Source organism: Octodon degus, unplaced genomic scaffold, assembly GCF_000260255.1.
Source record: "Octodon degus isolate 3935 unplaced genomic scaffold, OctDeg1.0 scaffold00004, whole genome shotgun sequence".
Classification (NCBI taxonomy): domain Eukaryota; kingdom Metazoa; phylum Chordata; class Mammalia; order Rodentia; family Octodontidae; genus Octodon; species Octodon degus.
In genome coordinates, this window is record NW_004524580.1 from 8,624,412 (window position 1) to 8,645,281 (window position 20,870).

At 38.0% G+C, this 20,870-nt stretch overlaps 1 protein-coding gene across 1 annotated transcript in view; it reads left to right on the forward strand.

The window, feature by feature from the left end:
- The window catches only part of Acss3 (acyl-CoA synthetase short chain family member 3), a 213,141-nt gene that overhangs the window by 31,632 nt on the left and 160,639 nt on the right, over positions 1–20,870 (forward strand). The window contains exon 2 of the mRNA XM_004623760.2: positions 2,617–2,761. Coding sequence (XP_004623817.1) covers positions 2,617–2,761 — 145 coding nt within the window. The remainder of the gene's footprint in view (positions 1–2,616; positions 2,762–20,870) is intronic.

Here is a 20,870-nt window from a genome sequence, read left to right on the forward strand (position 1 = left end):
AGAGAGAGAGAAAGAGGGAGGAGAGAGAGAGAGAGAGAGAGAGAGAGAGAGAGAGAGAGAGAGAGACAGAGAGAGATTTGCTAGCACATAAATGCTCCATGTATCTGTAACATACTCTTTTTGGAAATGAAAACACAAATGTGAATGTGTATTGTGCAGGAAATTCTTTAAAACACATGACCTTACTTCTAATATACAATGCCAAGGACATTTTACCTTTCTTCTTGTGTGTTAGTTAATTATGGCTACAGTTACGTTGTGTAATGAGCAAGGACATAATCTCTGCAGGGTTACCTTTATGTACCTGCAGGTTGCCGTGAAGTCCACTGATTTAAGACAGGCATAGCTAGGCGAGCTGCTCTAGGGCCTTGAGGCTGTGCTGGGCTCCCTGCCTGTTCGGGCTCCACTTTCACCTCTGCATGTGCATTGGGCTGCCAAGAGAGAAGGCAGGTGCTATGCCCGGGGTGCTCTTGTGGGGAAGGTGGAATTGCGAAGTGCGGGAGGGGGGCCTCACCATGGTGGTGCTTTGCAGGCCTCTGAGTGCATCAGATCTGCTGACCCTGAACTAGCAAAAGCAAATTCCCAAATGAAGCCAAAACCAAATGCATATTTTCCACTCATGGTTCCAGAGGGAAGAGGTAATACAAAACAGCTGTGATAGAAGCAAGCACAGTGAAGAGGCAACCTTCTGAACAAATGTCACACTTGGAAGCTAGACGTGGTGACACACTTGGGAGGCCAAGGCAGGAAGACTGCTAAGTGTGAGGCCAGCCTGAACTGCATAGCAAGACCCTGTATTAGAAAAAAAAAATCACACTTTGAAATTCAGTATTATTTTTTTATAAGCAAATGCAGGGGCCAAGTGTTCAGTTCCGGCCTGCGGTGCTGACCTCGCCCCCGGGGCACACTGAGATGGCAAATGAGACTGGGCGTGGTGGCACGCACCTGTAATCCTAGAGCTCCGGAGGCTGAAAGCAGTAGGATTACTATTAGTCCGACCTCTGTAGTGAGACCCTGTAGACCCTGTACTAAATACATAAAAATAAATTAAATAGATAAATAAAAAATTATTTTATTAGTTATGCATTGTGCTACACTGTAGGTAACCACACTTGGCAGCACTGAAGTGTATAAAGATTTTGACCCAGTTCAGGGATCTTCCTCAGGCAGCCTTCTCATTTATTATGTGCTAACGCTGCCACTGTAACCGTAGTTTCTTAAATGCACGGCTTCTCACAGCGCTCCACACCATGAAGCCTTGAAGGGTGTACTCAACAGGAATTTGTGCATGGGATTCACATGTTACCTAGAAAAATGCAAGCAGCGAGAATTGGAAGCTAACACATTTTATCACGTTTCAATTTATGTGAGTACCCAAAAAGGATGACTGGGCATTGCAGTGTTAGCAGTCCTTCGCCCGCTGCCGTGTATTTTCTGTTACTCTGTATTATCATATTTGGTAGTTCAGTGTTAGGAAAAAATATATTGCTATTGTGAAGAATACTAGAATATTTTATTCAAATCCCCTCCTCAAAAAGTATCATATATGTATATTTTTTCCCTTTTGGAAAAATGAGCTCTTTTTCAAAAGCAACCTATCATCATGCTTTGATGTGAGGTCTGTGTGTTCAAAGTAAAGCACTGACCAATTAGGAAATGAAATTCAAATGCCTTCTAAAATTTAACATTTTATTGCATGCCCATTCTTGATTCATTATGAAGCATTTCAGACAGTAGGAAAGAGCACATCCTATACACAACAGAAGACAACACATTGAATTGAAACACAAAAATTCATCACGATTCTTTCAGAGAACTGAATTTAACAGTAAGTTCTGTATTTGTAGCAGGAACCAAAACTTTAGTGAGATGCCTACTATTTTCTTTTTCATAATCTCTAAAGCTTCTCTACTACACTTACATATGATTCTATCCATTTATGTTGAATAGATTATTTTTATTCATTTATTTACATGTTTTTTATGCATTTGGTTATTACATGGTCTCACTATGCAGCTCAGACTCATAGTGATCCTCCTATTTTCAGCCTCCACAGCAGTGGGATTACATGTGTTCACCACCACACTCGGACTTGGTAGCCTGCTCAGCATGGTCGGAGACAGGGCCAGTGCAGCATGTGGTGCTGGGGATGGAACCCTGGTCCTTGTGCTTACCTCAGCAGGCACTTAGTCCACTGAGCTATCTCGCCAGCCCTAGAAGGGATTATTCTGTTACTCTATACTCTGGTTGCATTCTAAGCACTAAAATCCACACAGTTGTTCATCTGAACTTGATGGTGTAATTTTTCTAGTGTATATAAAATAAATACATTTTTATGAAAATAAAAATGTGCACTCTATGTCATACTAAATATAGCCATTACCTGGCATGACATATATACTGTGAAACAGGTTTATTTATTTATTTATTTTTCCCATACCGGGGATTAAACTCAGGACCCTGCACTTGCCAGGGAAGTGCTTATTCTACTAAGCCATCTCCCCAGCCCAAATGGTGCTTGAGGACTATCTCTGGACCAAGAAGTACAGTTACCTCATTAAGAAACAATATATTTAGAAAATAATTATTTACGTTTATTTTTAAATTATTTTTCAGGTTTGTGGAAGGAATGCTGAACATTTGTTACAATGCCATCGATCGTCATATTGAAAATGGAAAGGGTGACAAGATTGCTATCATCTATGACAGTCCTGTTACAAATACGAAAGAAACTATTACTTATAAGGAAGTCCTGGAACAGGTGACATAATTTGTGCTTTTCTCAGCATTAGAAATTGTATGTGAATTTTTAAGATAGCACACTCTCTGATTGTAGAGATTTTAAAAAATGCGCTGGCATAGGTAACCATATTTTGTATTAATACATGTTTGTATTCCTGATGATTGCATTCACAACGAGGAGTTGGTAGATGTACATAACACACCTTAATTCTGTTTCCTTATCCTTTCTCTCCCTTTTCCTGATGCAGCTTGAAAATTAGTATACATGCGTGAATTCATTTAGATGGTTTATAGCCCTTTAATTAATATTTTTTTAATACTGAAAGATGCTTATTTTACAGAGCCAGCTTGGTAAATCTCAAGAATATGCTCAAACCTTTTTCTGGCTTTTGACCTCTGCTTTTGCGGCCATTGTCATTGTCAAAGGCGCTTATAAGTTCCAGATGACTGAAGAAGTCTCTTTGCTGTCTTCCTGTTGGCAGACTACACATGGTAGATCATTCCCTACAGTGATTCCAGAGTTTTCTTCTGAAGATGCTACACCGTAGATTTTTATCTCAATCTTCTAAAATTTACTACTTTTCAGAGAATAAAACCCATACTCCTTGGATGTTAAAGATACTTTGGGATCCGCTCATAGTATCGCTCCCAAACTTCATTCCCTAACACCCTCAGCCATCAATCACCTCCTCATGGCCCAGATGTCCTGTTGTTCTCTCAGACAAGCAGGCTCTTTGCAGCACTTTGCAAATGTTCCTTTTCTTATCGCATTTGCCTTTTTAAAAATGTTTTTTTAATTTTTTGTTAAGCTCTTTCTTGTCTGTGTAGTTTTTAGGTGGAGCAACATGTCTACCCAAGTAGTATAAGATTTTTCTCTTTTTTTTAACCTTACAGTAGAAATAAGGTTTCAGAAGTTTTAGGAAAGTAGTTGATTATTATATGAAGTTTTTTGTTTTGTTTTATGTATTTGGTACAGAGTCTCACTATGCGGCTCAGACTCCTACTGATGATCCTGTTTTCAGCCTCTCCAGTGCTGAGATTACAGGCCTGGGTCACCATGCCTGGTCTTGGTGGCGAGATCAATGCGTCTGGGGGTGGGACCAGGGTGGCATGTGGTGTGCCTGGGATCAAAGCCTGGTCCCTGTGCTTGCCTAAGCAGGTGCATAATCTGCTGAGCTATCTCACCAGCAAACATAGTTGATTATTATGGACTATTGGAAAATTTTCTAACTCCATGGAACATTTATTCATTCATGATTTTCTGAGCATTTATTCATGTATTATATGATTTATAAAGGGAGATGATGTGTAGAGGTGTCTCTCAGTCTTGGCCCTATTGAGCTTTTGGATGAGAACCTTCCTTCCTGTGGTTGGCCACATGTACACAGTAGGATGTTTATCAGCATCCTTAATTTCTATTCAGTAGAGCCCATAATGTTGTCCCTTACTTAAGAAGAACAAGGTTTGTAAAAATTGCAAATGTCCCCTGGGTGATAAAATTTCCACTGGTTGCAAAGCTCATCTTGAGAGATGCTGTCATGCTGGGATCTGGAAACATTTATCTTTAAATGAAAGCTTCTTGAATTCCATTCTCTACTTTTGTGTTGAAACCAGTTCATGGTTGCACTCTATTTTTAGAAAAGTTGGCCAACTATCCCAGATTCTGAAATTATCTTCTTTTGAATCAGTGTATTCTTGCTCAGGCTTCCAAGTAATTATAAGAAAGGCAGCTCATCCAAAGCAGCTACCTCTAATCCTAAATTGTTATAAACAAGAAAGAAAAATTATGCTGGTTAAGTTGGAGATTAGAACGGTTGCAGCAATAAATTCCAACATCATCTGATTTAGACAAGGAGATCTCAAGACTGAAGAAGCAGGCTGAGAAAGGTGGCATAGGCAAGAGTGGAGGAGCCACAGCAACCATAGCAGGTGACCCCACAAATGGTCCGCCTAATGCACTTGCTGTCTTGAATCAGTCCTTTCAGACTGAAAGTCAGAGCAGCAGCTTAGGTCATGTGGCTAGAGTGCCAGATTTTGGGAGAAATAGCTTGTGTTCTTTTGATTGCACAGTAGGGATTTGGGGCCCCTTCCCCCAGGATATAAACAAGGAATAGTCAATTCCAGTAAGAATGGAGTTTGAAGTTGGGTGTAGCAGCACACCCGCAATGCCAGCACTCCAGGAGGATGAGGCAGGATGATCGTATCAGAAGTTTGAGCCCAGCTTGGGCTACTTGGTGACTTAACAAAATCTTGTCCAAGGGAAAGATAGAAAGAAGGAGGGAAGGAGTAAGGGAGACAGAGACAGAGAGGAAGAAAAAAAAAAAAAAAGCAAGCAAGCAAGTGGCTCAGTCCCTGTCTTTAATTCCTAGTACTGAAACAAAACCAAATCAAATAGGAGTGCAAATGCTAAACAGCACACAGCAGAAAATGCAAAGCAAAATCCTGCAGTGACTCTATGGTTCGTACTCATCACTGGTCTGTGAGTGGGAGCGCTCTCTGTGGAGGGAAGAGATGGAGCATGCACTAGCACTGAGAGAGGAAGGTCCTTCACTGTCAAATGGGCTTCTTACTCAGATGAGACTGTGTTCTAAAAGACAACAGTAGTTTCCTGAAAACCTATTAGATTCTGTTTACTCATTTTTAGTTTCCAGAAGAAGCTTTTCTATGCTTAAACCCGTGTTCCTCTGGCTTGGGCATATTGCCACCATTTCATTTATGAATATGAATGCCCAAGACACTTGTGAATTTGAATTGATATCCCCATTAAGAAGTTTGTTTAGGGGCCAGGGAGATAGCTGTGTAGAATAAGCACTTGCCTGGTAAGCACAGGATCCTGAGTTCAATCCCCGGTACTGCAAAAAAGAAAAAACAAAAAGTTTGTTTATGTTGTAAAAACATCATCTCCATCAACATACTGAATCTATACATTCCCAGCCAGCAGAGTTAACGAAACAGCTTTAGAGAAATCTAAAATGAGGCGCCATTCTCATTTTCTGTTGCTTTCCCTTTCAACGAATTCATTATGAAAGTTTTCATGATAATTACACATGCAATTTGCTTAGGCACTTTTCTCCTACTTCGCCTCATTTTCAAACCTTGAGTCTAGACTCTTAGACTCTTTTGACGTTTGTACCAGTTCACTGGTTTTCAGCTTAGCCTGCTATCAAAGTACTGAGAAGGACTGCTTCTCTTGCCTGCTGACAGCCTCTGTTTCTGTAGACTTTTCTTAAGTAGCAAAGGAAGAACTGTCAGGACCGAGAAGGGCACATTGTATGCTACTTTGATTACTTGCCCCTGGTTCCGTATGGCCTTTATTTTATTAAGGAAAGAAGATAGAGAAAGAAAGATTTAATGGTTAATGCCATTGAGGACAAAAAAATCACACTGCCTTTGTACATTATTTGTTTAATCTCCCCTGTTTCATTTCTACTGGAAGTTTACTGGCTAGGTGAAACTTGATGAAGTTAGTTAGCATGTCTTACTTAATCAGCAAGCTAACTAAATTTCAGCTACATTACACTGATGACATGAAAGATCTGAAAAATTTACAAAGTGATTCTGATCAGAGCTTTTCTAAAACTACCATTTTTCCCCCTGTGGTTCTGAATATGTTAAACAACTTTTTACTAAGGCTTCTGTACAGAAATTTTAGCTCCAGTTCAAATCCATTATTTATTCAACAAATATTTATTTTATATGTCAAGTCTGTTAGGAACAAAGAATGGGAGGCAAATTGACGTATTCCTTATTGTCAGGGAATAAGAACACAGATAATCAGGCAACTTTTATGTAAGCCTTATCATATAAGGCTTAGTTGTGATTGCAGTAGAAACACATGGGAAAGTACTTATTATATTCTTTTCCTTCACTGTAACAAAATACCTGAGATAAGAGACTTATGAAAAGAAAATGTTTTTTTCACGTTTTTGAAGATTTAAGTCTAAGATTAGGTTGACATAGTGCTTTAAACTTATTATGGATGTGTCAGAAGCTATCAAAAAAGGAGCTGGTGGTGGAACAAACTATTCTCATCGTGGACAGGAAACAGGGAGAGGAATGTGCCAAATTCCTATCACTGGGACCAGGGAGATAGCTCAGTAGAATAAATGCTTGCCTGGCAAGTGCAGAGTCCTGAGTTCAATCCCCGGCACCACAAAAGAAAAAAAAAATCCTACTATGGTGCACACACTCAGTAGTCTCGGAGCCTCTCGTGGGCCTCCTCTTCCTAAGACACCACCCCCTCCAGTGGTGCCATGCTGAGGAAGATGTCTTTAACACACAGAACTTTGAGGTACACTTACCTAAACAACAAGAGCCCCCAACTTGGCCAAGCATAAGTTGTGTCCAGAAAGGGTTTCTGTAAGAATTGATCCCTATACCCAGACTAATTTTCTACCTTCTGCTAGAAATAATCTTTTGAAGATATCTGGGTCATGTTACCCACATTACAGATAACATGGATCATGTTACCTGAATATTATTCTCTCAGTGATATCTTTTCTGACTGTATTAACTACAGATATTTTGGCCCATATTATTTTATGCTTCTTTATATTTTCTTTTGTTGTTTCGCTCTGTTTTGTTTTGTCTTCTTTTCTGAGATAGATTCTGGCTGTGTATTCAGGCTGCCCCTGAACATAATGTGCAGCCCAGGTTGGCCTTAAAGTTGCAGCAATCCCCCTGCCTCAGCCTCCCAAGATCTTTATTTTTAAATGTAGCAACTATTACTTAATAAATCTTTATTTTACATATCTGTCATTAGTGTTATTTATTTTCTTGTATGTAAGTGTTTTGAGGGTAGGGATTTTATTTTTTTTTGGCAGAACCAGGGGTTGAACTCAGGCCCTTGTGCTTGCCAAGAAAGTGCTTATTCCACTGGGCCATCTCCCTGGCCCCCGGGATTTTGTTTTGATAGCCTATCATTAGCAGAATGTATTAAATAATGAATGAGTGAATGAATGAATGAAAGATCATTTGAAATTTCTAGGTAGTTTCCTTTATTACAGGAAATTCTTATCTTTACACTATATAACTTGTAGCACTTGATTATCTTTCCAAGGAAATTTTAACATCTATCAGGAAAAAAAATTTTTGGCTTATTTTCATTAAGATTCATAGGCTAATTTGCATATTTTATCCTTTAATTTCTCATACTTAAAAGGTAAAAGATTTGTATTACAGGCAACATGTGTTATATTTCTTTATTGTTGCCCTCCTCTTCAGTGTTTTTCAAGTCAGTAGTGTGCTCTAGTGGGCCTCAGGGAAGTACGAGGTGTGCATTTGCAAGCCTACCTACACTAGTACTATTTGTCATTTTTAGCTATTCCTACATTGTGTGTACTTTCCCCATCACTAATCTGACTTTGAATTTACTTCTCAGTGTGAAGTTTTCTACTTTATGCATTACAACAGTTACAATTTTAAATATATTTATTTACTAAATAAGAAGGTGAGCCCAGAAGGGCATTTGAAACTTTATAGCTATATGTATATGAAGAGAATTGGAAAACACAGTGTGTGCTGAAGTTTCTCATTTTAGTTCAAATGGAGAGTACCTGTTATCTCTAATTAAGGTAATTTAAAAAAAATATAATTATGATAGAGATTGTAATTATGGAGGTTTAGTAACTTAGAAGAGAAAATTTCTCTGAAACCAAGGATCATTTTCCATGAATATTTCACTTCTAACATCTGCCTTTTGGGATCTTCTCTTTGAAGTATGAAAGTCATCTTCTCTGAAACATATTAGGGTGGAATAATCTGATATTTCATTGTCATTAATGTAAGTATTTAAGCAAAAACTTGAAAAACAAATCCCACAAGAACATGCAGAAATTCAGCCCAGTTCATGGTTGTTTTCCTGAATATTACAGTGCATATATTTTTTGTTTAAATTGCTTTAACAGTAAAACTTCCTTTGTGTTACAGTCAGTCCTACTAAAAGTGTATATCTTTTCCATCCTTTGTAAATAGATGAGCAATGCTGATATGAAGCAGAAGTTATGGTAGCCAATCCATTTTCCCCTAAGGTGCAATATTTGAACTTTTATTTAAATGGAATATGTACTCCACATAAGAACATAGATCATTAGTGTGAGTTTTGTCAGCTCTTAGGCGGTACCATGTAACATATCAGGAAATAAAGTATTGCTAAGCCCCCAGGACCCCTTGTTCTACTTCCTATCGGTCATTTCTCACCCAGCACACATGGATTGCAGTGAAAGCATCTCTATCTCATCGAGGAGCTCTGCTTGCTTTCAATGAGCTCTTCTCTGTGTGACTTGTTCAACTCAACGTTTGTATGAGGCTCATTAATTTCATAGTTTGGTGATTTGGATAGTAACTAGAGCTATTTCCAGCCATGGTTCTATGCATGTTTATGGATAAACTTTGGTGATGCATGTATTTGTGTTAGGGGATATATCTAAGAAGGAGATTACTGGGATTGTAGGATATACAGGGTGGAATGAGTAGATAGTACCAAGCAAACTAGGGTACCACCAACTGGATTTGACAGTGCCAGTGATTTTCATTTTGGTCTTTCCAGTGAATGTGTTGTGATGTGTTGTGGTTTGAGTGCATTTCCCTAATGACTGATGAAGCCGGCCCCATGCTTATTGGTGTTCGCTGTCCATTTGCCAGTCCTCTTTTCTGAACTGCTCATTCATATGCGTTTCCTATTCACTTTTGTATCAGACTATTAGCATGTTATATGTTGAAGTTTTTATAGAAAATTTTTCACTATTAAAAAAAGATGTACTAATATTTGTAAATCTATTGTAAACTAGGGGAAAATCATAACATCCTGTAAAGCAATGTATCCATTTAAATGGTTTTGGGAAATTAAAGCTAGAAAGATATTCTTCATTATTTTGAAAATAACTAATGATAATCCTGGTGTGGTGGTGCACGCCTGTAGTCCCAACACAGGGGCGACAGACCAGGAGAACCAGCGTGGGGTTGAGGCCAGGCTCTGCTACACTGTCAGATCCTGTCTTCAAAAAAGTGAAATGACGATAAGAAGAAAGAATGATAACGTGTGTATTTTGCAGTCTCTCCTGACCATTCTGAGTAGAAAAATGGGAAGTGAATTCTCTCCAAGAGAGTGCTCTTAGGCAAGAAACCCGTTCCCCACGTAGTATGTAAAACTGTAATCCTCTAGGAAGCAATATTATTCTTGCTTTCATTAATGTTAAAACTTGATTGTATTCAACCAAGTTTTTTCTTTATTTTACAAAAACGCTGTTATGTTTGCAAGTTATTTTGTACAATGCAAGGTCATATAATACGTTTCAGCAGAAACGCTTGTATTTGGTTTAAATGGTTAGTGACTCAGTAAATATTGTTTTTCTTCAGTTCTTTATTTTTTCAGTAATTTTATTGAGAAACAAATAGGAATGAGACAGTTTCAAACCTGATTACTAGCACAGTTTCAATAATTGATACATTGCATATTATTATCTTAGCAGTTATTCATTGTACAAGATGCAGACATGATATCTTGTCCACAAACACTATTAGAACAAATCTTTCCTCGCAATGAATTAAGAGAATGCAACTGTATATCTATCCTAACTATTTTGATTATACATATACCAAATGATTGTTCATTTGTATCCCCCTTTTTTGTTTAGTTTTGTCAGAGGAGGGCATTCCATTGTCATTTAAATATTGCAGCTGTGCAAATTCAGCAAAATAGTCCAATATACTCCAGTAGTATAGTCCATAATAGTAGTGGGTTATCCATAGGACTGGCAAAGTCAGAAGTTGTTGACTTGAGCCTTTTATAGTCAGCATATTAATATGGCTTTACTTTTTATACCTCGTTTTTATACTTTTCTGCTGGATGGTTAAGACCAAGATAAAGCAAGACATATGTAACAAGAAATGTAGCTTTTTTTTTTTTTTTTTTGTTGGTGGAACTGGGGATTTAACTCAGGCTCTTGTGCTTGCCAGGCAAGTGATTATTCCACTGAGCCATATCCCCAAACCCTGTATTGATAAGGTCAGTCAAATCCCCTCAGGATTTATACTGAAACCCTGTACCACAGTTTACAGATCCTTTGTCAGTGTTAGCCATGTGGATGAGTCACGGCCATTGCTTGACCAGTTTGCTCTCCGTGAAAGCCTGAGAGAATGTTTCTCTCCATTTCACTAAATATTGATTTCAAGCATTAAATTAGATTTTTATCAAAATTGTAAGTTGGAACTTTTTTTTTTTTTGGTTCTTTTTTGTGGCACCAGGGATTGAACTCTGGAACTTATTTTTTAATAACTTTATCACTTAGTAAAATTAGATTCTCAGTGGATTTAATGTAAAAACAGTAGTCACTAACCAATTTTAATAAAAAATATGAGAAAATATTCATAAAATGAAGAAAAAGTGATTTAATACTTTGTTTGCTTTTGCCATATTTAGAATCATTTATTTCAAGTGAAAACTGCCTAAACATTGTGTTATTTGAACCCAAAATAGTAAATGCACAACCAATCCCCTTGAATTTTCTTGGCCAGATGTTATATTGTCCATAAAATAAAGGTCATCATTTAAAGTGTGAACTCCCTTCAATTTCTGCCACACTGGAGGCTATTTTGCTATACTTTGAAGTACATGGCATTTTACTTGTAACTGTTTCCAACAAGCGGGTTCATTTTTCCTTTTTCCTCTACTTATTAGAGTACTTAAGTGACCTCCTGGTGAAAGAAAAGACTTCTGTAGGTAGCAGAGATAGTCTATCTTTTTAACCTATGCAGTTGCTAACACAAGTGTAGACTTGTTACATCCATTGAATTAGTTCATGAAATGATTTTTATAAAAGTGTAAAGCAAAATCTAATCCCTAACAGAAATAATTATTTCTATAAATATCACTTGTCCCTCTTACTTTGGAATCTTTCTATGTTATAGTAGGATTTTTTATTATTTTTTATAGGATGAGAATTTTCCTGGGTTTAATATATGTCTGACTTTAGAGGTCTGTGTTCCGCCTCATTAAAAGGCCTGCTGACAACATTTACTTCTACTTGCTCTCTTAGAAACAGAAAAATCTGTTCCCTGGTTTTTCTCCTTGCATTTGAAGGATGAATTTATGTTCATTACACATTGGTAGGCCTTGCTAGATAATTTGTCTTCTCTTTAGGGTGGCTAAACTCTGATGTAGAAAGTTGACATGATCCATCAACCATCTGGTTTGAATTTATTTTTCTGAACTACAAGGATAAAGTCAACTTTTTTATTCATCTATTTAAGGCATACTTGCCGGACACCTCATCTATATTTGACAGTTCTGAGCACATCCTGAGTTCCAGTAGTAAATGACGTAGTCTTTGTACACAGGAAAATTCCATTCTAGTTGAAGGCATATGGTGTGAATAAAAAGTGTAACAATCTAATTCAGTGTAAGTGAGGGAACATAGAGGGTTGAGGGGAATTTTGGGTTGCTGTTTCATTATATTTTTATTTTTTGTACTCTTCGTTGGTTGGTGCATACCTGCATACCAATTATGCCGTTGGTGGAGACTTGCTCAATGTGCATGGTGCATCCTAGTTCTCCTTACTCTCCATTCTCCACTAATTCCCCTCCCTTCTCTCTCTAGTTGCCTTTCTATTTGCTAGGAAAGCCTACTTGTCACTGAGCAGACAGAACTAAGCCTTGTCATAAAGCGTGGGAAGCCAATGGCACATGCCTGTAACCCTAGTGCTCAGAGTGGCTGAGGCAGGAACAAGTTCCAGTGCCACCTGACCCTGTCTCAAAATTTTAAGACAGTTAAAAAGCACTGAGGATTCTGCCAGTGTTAGAGTATCCCCAATCCTGGTTTTGCTCTCCAGTGCCGAAACAAAACAAAACAAAACAAAACAAAACAAAACAAAACAAAACAAAACAAAACAAAAGAGCAGGATAGAGCCATGTAAATGTTTGAATGAAAATCCTATCAGTTTGAGGCCGTGAAGGAAGCAAAGACTTGGAGCAGGAGGAGGGCCACGTGGCAAGCCAGGAGGCTGGAACTGTGAGGCTGCCAGCAGGCGAATGTGTGCGGCCAGACCACATAGAGCCTTGCCAGCCCTGGGCAAGGCTGGATTTCTGTAATATGAAGTGGAATTAAATAAGTTTAAGTGAATGACTTTAGCTTCTTTGAAGAAAGGACTATAGTAGAAAAGACAATATCAAGGGGATGACATATGATCCTCAAGAGAGATGAACAGATAATACTTAGCTTCAATTATTTAGAATACCAGCATTGCTTCCCATGTTAAACGAAGAGGTAGGGTAGCGACAGTCTCTGTCATGAGACTCTAAAAGTCACTCTGCATGTGTGCCTTGTCTTGGACCCCTGACAGCACCAAGTAGGAGAGAAGCATGTCTGATTTTGTCTGCTGTACATCAGCTACCTATAAATACCCTGCTTGTTTTCCAACTTTTGAGGTCTTTTTTGTACCAATCTGGAAGATTGTTCAATCTAATTTTATATAAACAGTTGTAATTAGTTTCACCATTAAAAGGCTGTCTAATTATTTATACAACCTTTTAAAAAATCTCTTAAATATTAATTGAAGGCTAAGCTGCTAAAACCAGTAGTCAAAAATACGATGGCTTAAAATGTTCAAGATTCATTTCTTTTAGGTAATGAACTCACATGATGAAGTTGAGCTTGCTGTGGCCTAATTTTGTTAAACCTTTATTGACCCCTTATCCTCTCCTTCATTGCTGTCATCTGCATCACGAAAGGAAAGGCAATGATACAGATTCCTAATTCTTAGCAAGGTAGGAAAGAATGTAGGGAACAGGCATGGTGTGCTTCAAGGGCCATACTCAGATATCATTCACGGTCTCCCTGCACATCGCATTTGTCCATCAGCTGCAAGAAAGCTGGGAAATGGTAGTGGAAATGGTAGTGACCACCAGTGGATTATCTGGTGGTCAACTTGTCATATTCAGTTACCTGAGCCAGTGAGGCCCACCTGAGGATTGCTGCCAGCAACATGAAAAGGTATTGTTAGGGGCCTGCTTGTTTTCCTTGGTGCTGTTGGTTCTCCAGAAGGAGCTTATCTTGCTGGCTTTTCTGACTTGATCTCAACAATTCTCATCATGAGAGGAGCCAGGATCTTGTTACTGAGAATGGCCGCGATTCGTTTTGTGGGACCTGTAGTCCTCACATTGGGCATTGCTTCCTGGCTCCAGAGAGGAAGATGGTGCACTGCTCAGTGTCCTGGAGAAACTTGCTGTGCTGGCTTTTCTGATATGAAGTTGGCTATTCTTATTGTGGGAGGAGCCTGGGACCTTTTGCTGAGGATGGCTGTGGTTTTTTTGGAAGAGCAATCGTCCTTACTTTGAGTATTGCCTTTTGCTTCCAGTGCAGATACCTCAGCCTGCTAGCACAGATGCTTCATCCCTCTTATACAGACTTTGTAGCTTCCACAATGGACCTTCAGGCCTTGCCAGTACAAATCCAAGAAACAGACTTGCACAAAACATTGCTGTGGGCTCTAGGTCTTTAGCTGGTTTCATGTAGGACATTTCCATGGGATCTGGGCCCTCAGCCAGATCTTTGGGTCTTTACTGAGAATGGATCTTTGGGTCTTTAGCTTGTGGAGAGATTTCCTGCACCTCTTTGTATACCACTCTTTGGGTGACTGCTATAAAATAGTCCTCTACATTATGTGTCCTACATTAAATTGTTCCCCTTGCAAATCCCGACTACAATAGAAATGTATAGCCAGATGAATTTTGATGGTCAGTTATAATTTCTTTTTCTTTTCTCTTTAACTTTTATGTATGTGGTACAGGTTGTCACTATGCAGCTCGGACTCATAGTGATCCTCCCATTTTCAGCCTCCCAAGCACTGGGATTATGGGCGTGTGCCACCATGCCTGGTATTGGTGGCTGATTCTGCATGCCCAGGAGCAGGGCTGGTGCATCATGTGGTGCTGGGATTGAACCCTGGTCCCTGCTCTTGTCTAAGCAGGTGCTTAATCCACTGAGTTACCTCACCAGCCCAGTTAGCTGTTTTGTCCTCAAATACTCTTTCATTTCATGTAGTACATCTTACATGTAAATACTTTTAACCTATTAGTATCAATAAATAATGAGTCCAGGGAAGTAAATATGAGCTGCAAATGAAGTAAGATGTGAGGCACATTAGACATTAAAAAGGAGCACTTTCTTCAGTGAGGTATTACTGTGACACATATTGATTGTTTACTGCATATCATTTCCTATACTACACAATCAAGTTGCAGAACAGAACAAGATGTAGTTCATGCATTCAAGAATTTCCTAGTTTTCTAGCATGAAAATCACAAGAGGATATGAGTACAGTGTGATCATGTAACAATAAAGATTTGTGCATTTATAGCACTGAGAAAAGAACCATCCTCTTCCCGGCAATCCAGAGGAGGCTTTGTTGCTAAAGAGATACACCAGCTGGGCCACAAAAGGCAACAGCATTGCATGTCTCACACTATGTGGCCCAGCCCTCCTCCCCAAGAGTCTCTCAAAGGTCTGCAGGAAGCATATTCAAGACCTGGATTTGACATAGACAATACTGAAAGTGGACACGCTGAAGACAAAACTGCCAGCCTAGGCTTTGACCAATGAGATGTACTAAATGGGAAATAAAAGTAGAAATTGCTGGAGAGTAAATGAGGGAGAGAAGCAGTTGCTAAGGTTAGGAGAAGAACAATATCAAGAGGGAGAAAATATTCCTCCAATTAGAATGAGGAGTGTTGCAAACAACTGTTCTTTTCTCTGTCAATTATCACCTGCACCTTTTATATTGTCAGTAAAGCTAAGTATATCAACAGTGTTCTATTTTTGTCCTTTAACAATTAACATGTGGGATTATCAAGCCATTTGGTCTACCATGCATTTCATAACAAGTCGAGGATACAGCTGATGAACTTCAATTGAGGAACACTGAGTAGTTAAGATGTTGCAGAGAGAAACATGAGGCTAGAATCATATTTTGAGTAATCGAAATAAAGTATTTTTCATATAAGTCTTTGAATGTGATAAAATATGTAGCTATGGAAAATGACATTATTAAAATTAATTTGATTGATTTGGCAGTATTATACTTACACTTACTTCCCTTGTAGAGATGTGTAATAGTTAAGTAAAATACATTTGAATAAATCAATAGAAGATTGCAATCAGTAGAAATATTGCCAAGCTTAGAGATCTGGGGGAAATCGATTGTTTATTTTCTCATGCTGTACTTGATTTAAAAGCATTTCATTTTTATTGCAAATCTGAATGATGTTAACTTTATCACATGTAGATGTTTATAGGAACTATGATACATTTATGAATGTTTAGGAGGAATTCTTAGCGGGTATGATGATCTGTGTGCATATATTTATGAATATATATTTAGAGATGCATTATATTTATGAATGTTTCTTTTCAATACATAGTTTTTTTGGTTGCCTGATGTAAATCTTGTTGGAAAAGACCCTAATGCTGCTGTCATCTAATGTCTTTGTACCATTCCTGGGGTTTCACAAGTTTCTATGAGTCCTTCATATATATTGATTGACTTTCAGGACATATTGAACAAAACAACCCATAAAGCTTGTAAGGAACAGAGCTCAGTGCTAGAAAGTGTGACTGTTATACCCAAGGTAGTTCTTTTGTTTTATGAACTGTCTACAGAAGTGCAATGGATGTCTGTTTAGAGATTTAATTAAAAACACTGCAAAATTGACCTGTACAGCAGATAGCTCCTGTTTGCATCTACTTCCTTTAAGTAACTCTTCATTAAAGCAATAAATAAATAATACCAAAAAATTACCAATATTTTCTCCTCAAAATTTAGGCATAAATACTTTATAAAGAAGAAATATGCTTACATCCTTTTGTTATTGACTGAAAATTTTTATTTTAATATACAATTAAATCCAAGACTTAATATCATCTTTTTGCACCTTCATACATATAGAAAGCCAAAACAGATCTATAAATGAGATGACAACAGTTGTACATAACCGTTCAGTCTCAACTGATTATATTAATTTAATATAGCGACTGATGTTGTTCTGCTGGAACTGAATTTCTGCTGCAGTCTGACTGTGTTGCCTTGGTCCTGGCTCCAAGCTTGGTGGTGTGTTTACTATGATGCCTGCTTTCTCTTGTCACAGATTGGTAACTGAACTTCCATAAGGCTTTGGAATATAAATATACTATGATGTCATCCCCTCTCTGCTTACTATGCCTGAAATAATAAAAACCAGCACAAATTAAGGAAGTGACTTTCCATGAGTTCCAGGACAGTAAAGATCATGCTATATCAGCTTACTAAAACTTATAGTGAAAATGCAAATTTAAGAATTCCTTTTTTTTGGTGGAACCAAGGATTGAACTCAGGCCCTTGCACTTGCCAGGGAAGCCCTTATTCTACTGAGCCATCTCCCTGGCCCCTCAGAATTCTTATAGAAAACTCTTGAGTGCTTAGAACTGCTCTGATGACCCTAGTTTAAGAAATACCACATTAAAAAATGTATTAGGCCAACAGAAAAAGAATCTGGCTTGATCTAAGAGAATGTGCTAATGTTGTTGTTCATATTAACCACTGGCCGCTTACTGCAATGTATATATAACAGCCACAGAAAAATCATTTTAAAACCATAACTTTCACATTTTCTGTGTTTTTATGGTAAAAAAATGTACAGCCTTTACATTCATTAGAGGGGTTAGCCTTATCTAGATATCATATATAAATTTGCATTTAACTGTATGCTATTCATTAGTAGGTACAATTGATTCTATATCCATTTAAACATTAATTGGAAATGTTTCTATATTAATCATATCATGCTAGACTTTTCAGAATACCCACATAAAGGTGTATGAATGCAGGACCACGAAGATGACTTTTCTCATAGTTGAATTTTCTGTTTCATTTTGGCTCAAGAGGATTATAAGTTTAAAAATATAATGCAATTCACTTGAATTAGACTGGGTTTAAAAATTAATTTGAGGGCCAGCGAGATAGCTTGGCAGTCTAAAGTGCCTGTTTAAGAAGCTTCGGCCGGCACAGGGAACCGTGGTTTGATCCCTGGCACCACATGCTGCCTCAGCCTCACCCTCAGGGTGGGCTGAGCTGGCAAAATAACAACAACAACAACAATAATAATAATTTGGGAACCTTTAAATTGGAAACTGCACTTTATCTGTGCACCTGTGAAACTACCTAGTCATTAATAGAGTTGAAATTCTCAGTCTTAACAGTGGAAGATAGTCGAATGAATACTCTTGCAGTGCTCAAAATTATGAAGAGAAATAAAACCAATAACAATAGACAGTTACTGGAATATTGGATAAACATCACGGATCTCCAAACACAAGCTTACATTACACCAAAGTTCTAATGCCTGCTGGGGCCTTTGATGCTTTACTTCATGCTTCTTAGTGTTCTCTAATGAGTTCTTTTCTGATACTTAAAGCTCATTTTAAAAGTGTTCATTTCTATTAGCAATATTTGGAGCACATAACGATTATGTTCCTCGCGGGGAGTGATACATGTATATAATACAGCTGAATTCTTTGCTTTTATGCCCACTCACCCTTTGCCATAAAGTAGGATAAACTTGAGCCATTTGTGGGCCAACTATCTGTATCTTGAGACATGATATTAAATGGAATAAATCAGACACACAAGCTTAGCTAGACAAAGCCTATTTTAAACCTTGATCTTCCCACTTCTATGTGTTGAGCTTCACAGGGACTATTAATTCAAGCCAAGGAACTAGGATGAAGACTTTCCGCAGCAACCTACAGATTCCCCACATCCATAACTGCTGTTTCTCTCCTTTCACAATCGAGGCTACTGCCCCCCACCCCGGCAACATGCATTCGCTCCTTTCAGTCTTTGTAATCTTTTATTTTCTCAGCCCCTCATGTGTCACTATGCCTCTTTCTCTTCCAGTGCACTTACTGCCCAGTAGGAAACTAAAGATAATTATATTTTACTGAATGTTTTGAAAAGCTAGAATGTCTTTGCCACAAAGAAATGAGAAATGTTTAAGGAGTTATAGACATTCCATAGTGCATGTGTAGATAAAACCATCACATTGTATGCAATAAATACGTACAGTTTTTTTATGAATTAACTAAAAATAAATTTACAAAGAAGCAAAAAGCACGCATTTACAAAGAAGCAAAAAGCACGCATAGACCTTTCTCCTACTATTTAATTTCCTCCATTAATTAACCCTAAAATTGTTTCCTGCATTTACTTTCTCATGCTTTATCACATACTTCCCAAAATGCTTCAAAATATTGCTGTCATTGCTTTACTAAGTAATATATTCTTATTATTGATTCCAGTGGATATTCAATATTTCACTTTATTTCTTTATCATATCTAACATACCCGAGAACTCTGTTTTCTCTTGCTTTTGCCATGTCATCCTGCCTTTATCATTTTTGCTTCCTTGCTGACTATTTCGTCCAATTTCCTTAAGTACTATTATTTTTCTGCGTATCTCCTCATTCCCTACCTCTTCTAGGCCCTCTTCTCTTTTCACTATAGACAGTCTCCCTGGGTGATTATTTCTACTTCCATGGCCTTTGTCACCTGATGTATTATAGTTAATTCCAATTCTTTGCTTTTGGGGGAATGGTTTTGTAATATGTAATAAGTATATCTGCTATGGGAAATTGGTGTATATTCATATTGCGTCTCAGTTCTTTATCATCAGTGTTTCCGTGAGGTCACGTGCAGGATGTCTGAGGTGATAACTGCTTCTGGTTGCTTCAGTCTGTTGAGTAGCTGAAACCAACTGCTACAACTAAAAACCTGGATCTGTTCTTACGCTTCTCTCCTTCTTCCCTGTTTTCCTCAATCACTGTTTGCCATGCATTCTACCCTGAATATTCTCAAATTAAAGCCTGTGTTGTTACTACTCCAACCCAGACAACGATCATTTCACCATTTCACCTTAAGACTCTGGAAAGTTCCTATTTCTAAAGAAGATGTAGCAGTTCTTCGTATTGTTAAATACGCATGGGATCCTGCAAAGGTCTGTGTATGGAAGCTTGATCCACATGGTGGTCAGCCCTACTGCAAAGTGCTGTGATACTCAGGAGCTGGGAGCTCCTTAAAATGTTGGGGATATGCCCTTGATAGGACCCTCAGGGGACCCTTGTGACTTTCTGTCCCTTTTTTTGATTTCTGGCTGGCAGGGTAAGCGGTTTCCTCCACTGCGTTGTCCAGGGGGCTGCTTTTGGACTGAAACTCCAGAACCCAGATGCAGAAAAACCTTTATCCTATAAATTAATTTGTTTCAGGTATTCAATTACAGTAATATGAAGCTGACAAATACAACACTGTTTTTAGGGTAATTCAATGGGCCTTTAGGAAATATTGGTAGGATATGCAGTATACTCTTCCAGCCTTTGTGGCCCATCTCACAACTGTGCATGCTGAATTTTGGCTTGTCCATCCTGAGCTTCCTTTACTTTCTCAGCCACATGGCTCATGCTGTAAGAATTAAGGCTTAGGGCAAAAGCTAGTGAATAAAAGCAGGAGGAAGTCACAATTGCCCAATTATTAACATCTATAATAGACAGGTGGTAAATGGTAAAAATGGAGGCAACCTATATATTAATCTTTGTCTACATATTTTCCTTCTTTTTATTTCATCTCCTATAGAGATATGTATCAATGACATTCTATAAACCTTGTTCTTCTTGGTACATGGTAATTGTCTTGGAGAACAATGGCATATTATATGCAAATATTATTTTAAAATTAACCAAGTGTGCTTTAAAAAGCATGATAATTTCTGATGATATACTTGCAAATTTCAACATATGAATACTAAAGTAATGAAAGTCATATTCCTTTTCAAGTGTGTGAACACATATGCATACAGAGATGAGGATGAACTAATTCTCTGTGAAATACAGTCTGAAAATCAGATTAGTCTTAAAAAGCACAGAGATTATTAAAATTTCAATTATTTCAAGCTTGAACTAAATAAATTAAACAACTCTCCATTTCACTTTGGGTGTGAATGCTTAGTTTAAAGTGGTCAAATATTGGTTGAAGTTTACATGTGAAGAATATGGAAATAAGGGCTGGGGAGATGGCTCAGTGGAATAAGTGCTTCTCTGGCGAGCGCAAGG